Source organism: Eimeria necatrix, genomic scaffold (genome assembly GCF_000499385.1).
Source record: "Eimeria necatrix Houghton genomic scaffold, Enh_scaff86, whole genome shotgun sequence".
NCBI lineage: Eukaryota > Apicomplexa > Conoidasida > Eucoccidiorida > Eimeriidae > Eimeria > Eimeria necatrix.
This window is the reverse complement of record NW_013651780.1, coordinates 68,284-77,973: the sequence shown is the minus strand read 5'-3', so window position 1 is coordinate 77,973 and position 9,690 is coordinate 68,284. Positions and strand designations below refer to the sequence as shown.

The following is a 9,690-nucleotide window of genomic DNA, read 5'->3' as shown; positions in this document are numbered from 1 at the left end:
TGCTGCTGCTGCTGCTGCTGCTGCTGCTGCTGCTGCTGCTGCTAAAATGCTTCCACATGCTGCACTTGGCCCCCACTTCTTCTCTTAACTTTATTTCTTATTTGCCTTCAGAAGGCCCGCAGCCGACGCCAGTCAGCAGCGGGCCCCACAGGCAGCAGCAGCACGGGCCGGGGTGCTGCTGCTGGGCAGCAGCAGCAGCAGCAGCAGCTAGCTAGCTCCAGCTAGCTGCGGCTAGCCAGCCGTGGCTAGCTAGCTAGCTGCGGGCGACCGCAGGCAGCGGCGCCTGGGCGCAGTTGGCCGTAGCTAGCCGCAGCTAGCCACAGCTAGCCACAGCTAGCCACGGCTAGCTGCGGGTGTGTATAGCTGGGTGCTAGGCGCAGCTAGCTGCAGCTAGCTGTGGGTGTTCGTAGCTAGCTGCGCCTAGGCGCAGCTAGCCACAGCTAGCTAGCCACAGCTAGCCACAGCTAGCCACAGCTAGCTACGGCAGTTAGAGGCAGTAGTTGTCTGCAGCTCGCAAGCTGTTGCCCCAGCTAGCCTCAGCTAGCCACAGCTAGCCACAGCCAGCCACAGCTAGCCACAGCTAGCCACAGCTAGCCACAGCTAGCTGCAAGTGACTCTAGCTAGCTGAAACTGCAGGTGGCTAGCTCGGTAGGGGGCAGCGGCAGAGAAGAGCCTGCTGCTGCTGGCTGCAGCGCGAAAAGGATCTCTTGCGCAGCCACAGAAGGGCTGTGAGCCCTGCTGCTGCTGCTGCTGCTGCTGCTGCTGCTGCTGCTGCTGCTGCTGGTCTGCGCTGTGCGTGGCTGCAGCAGTCGCTGGCTGCTTCCCGTGTTTCTTTTTTTTCGGAGTTTGGATATTTAATTAATTTATTTTATTTATTTATTTATTTATTTAATTATAAAAAACAAAAGTAATTTATTAAACAAAAAAAACTAAGCTGCAAGCTCAGCTGTCTTGTCCTCCAGACACCCCACAGTTTCTCCGCGGCGTTCAGGTGTACGTACACCTGGTTCTGCTGCTGCTGTCGCCTTTGCTGCAGCGAAGGCAGCAGCAGCAGCAGCAGACACGCTGCTTCTAATTTCCTTAGCCAGTTCTGCTGCTGCTGCCCACCCCACAGCAGCAGCAGCAGCCTCGTCTAGCCCCAACTCGTTGCGCAGCAAACTGTCCACCTCCCTGCAGCAGCAGCAGCAGCAGCAGCAGCAGCAGAAACAGCAGCAAATGTCGCAGTGGTAGAACAAGGCCCGGAAAGGCATGCGGCTGATGCCCCAAACCCTAAACCCTAAACCCTAAACCCTACGCGGTCTTGCACTCTATCCCATGCCCCAAACCCTAAACCCTAAACCCTAAACCCTAAACCCTACGTGATCTTGGACTCTATTCCCTCGAGTACGGGTTTGAGAAGGAAGTCGACATTGAGCAGCGCCTCCGTCTCTAGACTTATTTCGCTGCTGCTGCTGCTGCTGCTGCTGCTGCTGCTGCTGCTGCTGCTGCTGCCCGTGAGCAGCTGCAGGGGCCCCTCTTGGCTGAAGTACTCGGGGGTTAGTGCTGGCAGCAGCAAAGACACCAGCGGCGGCAGCAGCTGCTGCCAGCCAGATCTAAACTCCAAAAGGTAAGATAGCAGGCGCTCTGCAGCAAACACCAAACCCTAAACCCTAAACCCTAAACCCTAAACCCTGAACCCTAAACCCTAGGCACGGGACAACAAGCTGTTTGCAATTTACGCGGGGGGCAGAACTCGAGGCAGCCGGAGCACAACAGCAGTAGCAGCAGCTGCTGCTGCAGCAACAGAAGCAGCAGCAGCAGCAGCAGCAGCAGCAGCAGCGAACCTGTCTCTAGCTTTTGAGGGCCTGAGGCCCCAGCCAAGTGAGCAGCAGCAAGCAGCGCCTCCGCTGGCAGACAAACTAAAAGACAGAAGCAAAATAAAAATAAAAATAAAAATAAAAATAAAAATAATAATAATAAAAAAATAAAGAATACAAGCTGCAGCAAACTGAAAATAGCAGCAGTGGAGAGACGGCCTGGCCTAGGGTTTAGGGTTTAGGGTTTAGGGTTTAGGGTTTGGAGTTGAAGAGGACGAACGAAGCAGCGGTGCAGAAAGGGTAGAGGGAGGGCAGCACAAATAAAGCAGCAAAGCAGCAGCAGCAGCAGCAGCAGCAGCAGCAGCAGCGACAGCAGCGGCAGCAACAGCAGCAGCAGACAGAAGCAAACAGCAGCAAAGGCAGCGGAAAACTCTGATGCAGCAGCAGCAAGAAATATGAAGAGACACTCAGGAGACACAAGTGCAGCAGCAAAGACACAGACGCAAAAGCAGCAGCAACAGCAGCAGCAGCAGCAGCAGCAGCTGGGCTCACCTGCTGCAACAACAGCAGCAACAAACTGGGAGCAGGCAGCAGCAAGCCGCTCGCGCACTGCTGCTGCAGCATTAAATGTTGTCTCAGAGACTCTGGGCAAAAAGAAGAAGAAGAAGTCCCCTGCTGCTGCTGCTGCTGCTGCTGTTGTTGCTGCTGCTGCAGCAGCAGAGGAAGGCTCCGCTGCCCCTGCTGCTGCTCTTCCCCCAAGCCTCAGCAGCCTGAAGAACGAGCCTGCCACCTGCAGCAGCAGCAGCAGCAGCACGAAGTGCAGCAGCTGCAGCAGCAGCGAGAGCAGCTTGAGCTGCAGCAACTGCAGCAGCTGCAGCACATGCAGCAGCTGCAGCGACGAAAAGAGCCGCAGCAGCTGCAGCAGCTGCAGCAGCTGCAGCAGCTGCAGCAGCAGCATAACCAGCACGTGCTGCAACGTCTGCAGCAGCCGCAAGAGATACAGCACGAGCAGCAGCAGCAGCAGCAGCAGCAGCACGAGCAGCAGCAGCAGCAGCAGCAACTCACGCCTGGCAAAGACAGCTGTCTCTCTTTTCTTACGAATCTGGACTCGTAGGAGCTCAAGACGTCGCTGCAGCAGCAGCAGCAGCAGCAGCAGCAGCAGCAGCAGCCAGCGGGTGATAGCAGCAGCCTAGCAGCAACTGCAGCAAGCCCTAAACCCTAAACCCGAAACTCTAAAACAGATGCACACGCCAACAGCAAAATAGAATGAACCTTAAACCCTCAGCACAAACAAGTTGACCCCAAACCCTAAACCCTTAACCCTAAACCCTAAACCCTAAACCCTAAACCCTAAACCCTAAGCCCGAGATACCAGCCAAGACAAACTTACTAAAGAAATGTCAGGTTCTTAATAAGAAACAAACAAACCATCAGGGTCACCTGAGACAGCAGCCGCACCCTACATCCTAAACCCTAAACCCTAAACCCTAAACCCTAAACCCTAAACCCTAGACCCTAGCCCATAAACCCTTGATCCTTGACCCTAAGGACTTCACCGTAGGCGCTGCGGGCGCTCTCTTGAACCCTAAACCCTGAATTGTCTCAAAGGTCTAGGGTTTAGGGTTTAGGGGCTGTACCTCAACATTGTTGTTTGGAGCAGCAGCAGCAGCAGCAGCTGCTGCTGCTGCTGGTACTGCTGCTGCTGCCGCGTCGCTGCTGCTCTTCACGGAAAAGAGAGAAAGCTTAGCAGCAGCAATAGCTGCTGCTGCAGTTTCTAGAGAGGCAAGGCAAGCAGCAAGCACATCGCTGCATGCAGCATCGAACGGATCTGCTGCTGCTGCTGCTGCTGCTGCTGCTGCTGCTGGTGATGCTGCTGCGCTCTCCCCACTCCTGTTTCGCGTGCTGCGCTGCTGCAGCAGCAGCACCAAGTGGAGGGCCCGCAGCACTGGCGGGTAGGTCTGCTGCAGCAGCGCGTCCCTAAGCATTTCACTCACATAACCGCTGCTGCTGCTGCTGCTGTTGCTGCTGCTGCTAGTGCTTAGGGTTTAGGGTTTAGGGTTTAGGGTTTAGGCCTCACCTGTTCAGCTGCTCAGGACTTGGTCTGGAATTTTTAATTTCATCAACTGCAACTTCCAAGCGGAAGAAGAGTCGTTCTTGAATATCCTGAGGCAGCAAAAAAAACCAGTCACCACTAGCATTGGCAGCAGCAGCAACTGCAACGCACCGTTACCAGCTGGTAGAGCTTCTGCAGCAGCGCAGCTGAGTCCTCTTGGCTGCTGTGCACGGCCACCATCTCCAGCAGAAGTGTTTCCCTAATGTCACTGCAACAGCAGCAGCAGCAGCAGCAGCAGCAGCAGGCTAGACTCTACCGTTTGCGACTATAGCCTGCAGCAGCTGCTGCTGTCAGCGGCAGCAGCAGCAGCAGCAGCGCCAGACACAGGACTAGCAGCAGCAACAGGAGCAGCAGCAGCACCGCCAGATGCAGGACTAGAAGCAGCAGCAGCAGCGGCAGCAGCAGCAGCAGCAGCAGCAGCAGCAGCACCCACGAGAGGTCCTCCACACTGTTGCAGGCCAAGACTGGGGGGCAAAGGGCGTCATAAGTTGCTGTTGCGATGCCCTCGAGGATTTGCTGCAGCTCCTTCTGAGGTGTACGTACACCGCAGCACCTGCGCGCGGCCTCGAGTTTGAGCCGCTGCTGCTGCTGCTGCTGCTGCTGCTGCTGCTGCTGCTGCAGCTAGACTCTGCAGCAGCGAGTGCTGCAGAGCAGCAACTAGTTAATTCGGGAATTAATCAATAAGTGAACTAATTTATTATTATTTATTTATTATTATTTCATTTGTTTTATTATTAAGGACTCTTTTGCTTCTGCCACTCCCCTTCGAGCCCGCAGCAGCAAAACGGCAAAAAGGCTGCTGCGCTGCTGCTGCAGCGCAGCAGCAAGAGCAGCAAAGCGAATACTTGTTGGAAACTGCTGGAATAAAGCGCAGTTTTGTTGAATTAATTAAAATAAATAAATAAATTAATTAATTAATTCAAATTAATTAATTAATTGACTCACAGAAGGCCCCGAAGTTTGAGAAAATCCCGCAAAAAGACGAACTTCTAATGCGCACTCCGACAAGGCGCTGGCAGCAACAGCCCGCGCTGCAGCAGGCAGCGTGTCGCTGCTCAGCAGCAGCCGCTGAAGCACACAAACCCTAAACCCTAAACCCTAAACCCTAAACCCTAAACCCTAAACCCTAGGCCCCAGGGGCTCCAACTAGGGCTCGAGCGGAGATCCGAGCTCTGCAAAGCCCAGCCCAGTCCAAGCACCAAACCTAAACCCTAAACCCCAAACCCTAGAGCCCAAATCCTAGGCTCCAAACCCTAAACCCTAAACCCTAAACCCTAAACCCTAAACCCTAAACCCTAAACCCTAAACCCTAAACCACAAAACCCTAAACCCTAAACCCTAAACCCTAAACCCTAAACCCTAAACCCTAAACCCTAAACCCTAAACCGCAAACCCTAAACCCTAAACCCTAAACCCTAAACCCTAAACCCTAAACCCTAAACCCTAAGCTGACCACTGCCCTAAACCCTAAACCCTAAACCCTAAACCCTAAACCCTAAACCCTAAACCCTAAACCCTAAACCCTAAAACAAAACCCTAAACCCTAAACCCTAAACCCTAAACCCTAAACCCTAAACCCTAAACCCTAAACCCTAAACCGCAAACCCTAAACCCTAAACCCTAAACCCTAAACCCTAAACCCTAAACCCTAAACCCTAAGCTGACCACTGCCAATGTCTCGGGGCCAAAGTGACCCCTCAGCCACACGCGGCTCGGGGTGTATCTACACCCCGCAGTTCTTATTGGACAGCAGCATCTGTGCTGCAGCAAGTCCTGGCTGCGCACGTTCTTAGCTGTCCCTTGGCTAGCTAGCTAGCTGGACACGCGGTGAGGTCGCTCGAAGGCTAACTAACTAGGTAGCTAGCTGGCTAGCTAGCTGGTCAGGAAGTGAGGTGGCTCGAGAGCTAGCTAACTAACTAACCAGCTAGCTAGCCAAATGACTGGCTAGCTAGCTAGCTAGCCGGCCAGCTAGCTAGCTGGCCAGGCAGCGAGGTGGCTAAGAGTCTGAATGGCTAGCTAGGCACATAGCAAACCTGCCGGCAGCTAGCTAGCTAGCTGGCTAGCTAGCCAGCCAGCTAGCTAGCTAGCTAGCTAGCTAGCTAGCTAGCTAGCTTTCTCATTCATCTTTTGTCTCCTTGATTTCTTTTTTATTTGTCTCCAAAGCTCACCTGCAAATGCCTCTTGAAGGGGGGAAGCACCAGCCGCAGCCGCATGGCTTGGTACTGCTCCTTCAGCTGCTGCAGCGTGCTGCACTCGCAAACCCTAAACCCTAAACCCTAAACCCTAAACCCTAAACCCTAAACCCTAAACCCTCATCTCTGGGACTCAGGCAAAGGAGGCATCTCTGATACTGCGGCAGCTTTCTAAACGGAACGGGAGGCCCCACACTTCCTGAAGCCTAGGTAGCTAGCTAGCTAGCCAATTACCTAGCTAGGTAGCTAGCTAGCTGGCTAGCTAGCTAGCTAGCTAGCTAGATAGCTGGCTAGCTGCCTGTGGCCTATTGGCTAGCTTTCCGGCTGCACAGCAGAAACCGAGTAACGCGCCTGCACGCCTAATTTGCTGCCCAGCTAGCTAGCTAGCTAGCCACCCAGCAAACTACATGGCTAGCTAGCCAGCTAGCCAGCTAGCTAGCTAGCTAGCTAGCTAACTAGCTAGCTGTGGACTTGCCGCATGTAGGCGTCGCTGAGTCCCCTGTTTTGCTTCTCCGTGAGAATTTGAATGACAGCTTTTGTGGGGGCCATGTAGACCTCGAACTGGACATGCAGGACGGAGAGGTCCAGCGTGTCTTCATCTTGCTGCTGCTGCTGCTGCTGCTGCTGCTGCTGCTGCTGCTGCTTCTCCTTCAGACGGGCCTGCAGCAAGTCCTCCGTGTGCCGCATGTGCTGCAGTGCAGCAGACAGCAAGATGGACAGACACCGCGTCCGCAGCGCCTCGTAGGCGCACAAATAGGCCTCCGCCTGCAGCAGCAGCAGCAGCAGCAGCAGCAGCAGCAGCAGCAGCAGTGGGGGCGAGAGCGGGAGTTGCCGAAGCAGCCGCAGCAGCAGCAGCAGCCGCGACCCTGCGCGAGACCGCCCTTGCAGCAGCAGCCTGCGCAAGGGGCAGCAGCAACTTCTACGCCGCCGCCACCGCAGCAGCAGCAGCAGCGCAGCAGCAGCAGCAGCAGCGCAGCAGCAGCACCGCAGCAGCAGCAGCACCGCACTGCCGCAACAGCAGCGCAGCAGCAGCAGCAGCAGCGCACTACCGCGGCAGCAGCGCAGCAGCAGCAGCGCACTACCGCAGCAGCAGCAGCGCACTACCGCAGCAGCAGCGCAGCAGCAGCAGCAGCAGCAGCAGCAGCAGCAGCAGCAGCAGCAGCAGTACGTCTCTGTAGTCGAGGTGAGCGGCGAAGAAGCAAATTGCTTCCTCAGTTTTCTCGAGGGCTTTTTGCACTGCAGCAACTTCGAGGGCTTTTTGCTGCTGCAAACCCCCGCGGGCAATCACTGGGGGTTTGCTGTGCTGCTGCAGCAAACCCTCGAGCTGCGTGTAGAACTTCAGCCGCTGCTCCACCAGCTTGCACACCGTCTGCGCAAACCCTAAACCCTAAACCCTAAACCCTAAACCCTAAACCCTAAACCCTGCGCGCTGCTCCGCGAGGCGCGCGAGGCCCAGCGCCCAAGGCGAGGAGCCGCAGCCGCGGCAAAGCAAAAGGACCCGCGGGGACCCTAGGGTTTAGGGTTTAGGGTTTAGGGTTTAGGGTTTAGGGTTTAGGGTTTACCTCGGCCTGCGTCTGGCGCTGCAGCAAGTACTTGAGAGCTCCTTTTATCCCCGCACAAGACAGCAGCAATTTGTCCCGCGACTGCTGCAGCTGCTGCTGCTGCAGCGCGAGGCCCCGCAAGAAGCGCAGCGAGCAGCAAAGAGGGTTTAGCACGCTCTCCAGCCTGCACGCGCAAACCCTAAACCCTAAACCCTAAACCCTAAACCCTAAACCCTAGGTGGTCAGCTTTGTGGAGAGGCCTCCACAGCAAATACGCCTGGTAAACCCTAGTGGGAATCTCAGAGGTAGGGTTTACTGTTGGACTGCGGAGTCTCCTTTCAGGTCTAGGGTTTAGGGTTTAGGGTTCAGGGTTTAGGGTTTAGGGTTTAGGGTTTCGTGAGTTACTCCCTCAGAGGCTTGTGGAGATGCTCCTGCTGCTGCGCATTTCTTTCTTGGAAAAAAAGAAATGCCAAAGAGTAATAGTCGCTCTGCGAGGACAGCAGCAAATGAGGTGTACGTACACCTCGAGGTGCAGATACACCTGAAGGCCCCACACGCCCCGAGGTGTCTGTACACCTGAACAGACACCAGAGCAACTTTCCCCTGCTTCGAGACTCACTTGCTGCTGGAGGTCTTCTGCTGCTTCCGCAGCAGCAGTTTCGTCGTGCTGCTGTGGCTGCTGCTGCTGCTGCTGCTCTTGCTGCTGCTGCTGCTGCTGCTGCTGCTGCTGCTGCTGCTGCTTCAGGGGTTTCGTAAGCGGCAGGTAGCCCTGCAGGCCTCCTGCGCCCCCCCAGAGCTCCTCGAGGAGTTCATCTGGGCCAGTGGAGTGCTGCTGCGGTTGCTGCTGCTGCTGCTGCTGCTGCTGCTGCAGTTGCTGCTGCTGCTGTTGCTGTTGCTGGCGCATGTTGCGGTGCCGCAGCGCGGCGCAGGGCCGTAGTTGCTGTTCCTCCAGCAGCTAAAAGGGAAGCAGCAGCTGCTGCAGCAGCAGCCTTAAGGACTTATATTTACTTATTTTACCTAAATTGGCAGCTAAGAGGGTTTTAATGGAGTTTGGGAATTAAAAATGACAAGAAAGAGCGCGGCGAGGCGGCCCCGTCTGCTCCGAGGTGTACATACACCTCACTCCGCAGCATTTGCTGCTGCGGCCGTCTGGCGCTCCCCGCTGCTCCTCTGAGTCCTCAGCAGCAGCAGAATTGTCTTTAAATGAATTTATTTTCGAAATAAATGACAAAAGTCTAATTTAGATTCCAGAAAAGAGAATTTGAAAGCAGCAGCTTGCTGCGCTGGGCGCCGCCGACGCCGTGGCTTCTGCAGGCAGCATGCAGCAGCAGCCGCGGCCATTTGTTGCTCTTTTCTTACTCTTTTTTTATTTTTATTTGTTGTATTTGTTTATTATCAATTCCTTTTTAGAATTAAATCTGTTTTCCCGCGCTGTTTCGACCATTCGGCCCGTGGGGGGCCCCCAAAGTTAAGTGGCGCCCGCGGGTTGCCTTCGGCTGCCGCTGCAGCGGGGTGTATAGACACCCCATCAAAGTGATGCATCAGTTTTTAAACCAACACATTTCTTTTCCATTTGCCGAAGTCTTTCTGCAGCCGCGGATATTCCTTTTTAGTCTGTGACTGGCTCGCCAGCTGCTGCCGCTGCTGCTGCTGCTGCTGCTGCAGCTGCTGCTGCTGCTGCTGCTTGAGCAGCCCCGGCGTCGTTCAGCCGCCCCTCAGGTGTACAGACACCCCATGGCCTCCCTGCGGAGCCCTAAAGATGCTCCTGAGCGACGCTTCGCCTTCCCCAGTCCCCCTTCTGTCTTCCGCTGACTGGGGGGCCCCGGGGCCCCCGGCCGGCCTGCGGGGGCGGGGACGGGAGCCCCTGGTGGCGCTGCAGCGGCTGGCGCGGCTGCTGCTGCTGCGCGCCGCGGCTGCTGATTGCTGCAGCAGCAACTCTGACAGCAATGCTGACGGGCAGCATTTACTTTGGCTGGCCAGCCCTCGCTGCAATGATGCTGCAGTCGGGGAGCTTCTCGAGCCTCTGCGGGGCCCCCCGGGGGCCCCCG

The 9,690-nt window shown here is 55.7% G+C and overlaps 2 protein-coding genes across 2 annotated transcripts in view; one reads left to right on the top strand and one right to left on the bottom strand.

Annotated features, from left to right (window-relative positions):
* Positions 1-7,645: 7,645 nt before the first annotated feature.
* ENH_00080390 (hypothetical protein, conserved) lies at positions 7,646-8,546 on the bottom strand (the record flags this gene model as incomplete). Its single annotated transcript, XM_013577772.1, has 3 exons — positions 7,646-7,826; positions 8,048-8,130; positions 8,262-8,546. The coding sequence occupies 3 exons, from the start codon at positions 8,544-8,546 to the stop codon at positions 7,646-7,648; spliced, it is 549 nt and encodes a 182-aa protein (XP_013433226.1).
* Positions 8,547-9,401: 855 nt separating this feature from the next.
* The window catches only part of ENH_00080380 (hypothetical protein), a gene marked incomplete at both ends in the record, with an annotated part of 409 nt that continues 120 nt past the window's right edge, over positions 9,402-9,690 (top strand). The window contains one exon of the mRNA XM_013577771.1: positions 9,402-9,689. Within this exon, the coding sequence (XP_013433225.1) occupies positions 9,402-9,689 (288 nt within the window). The remainder of the gene's footprint in view (position 9,690) is intronic.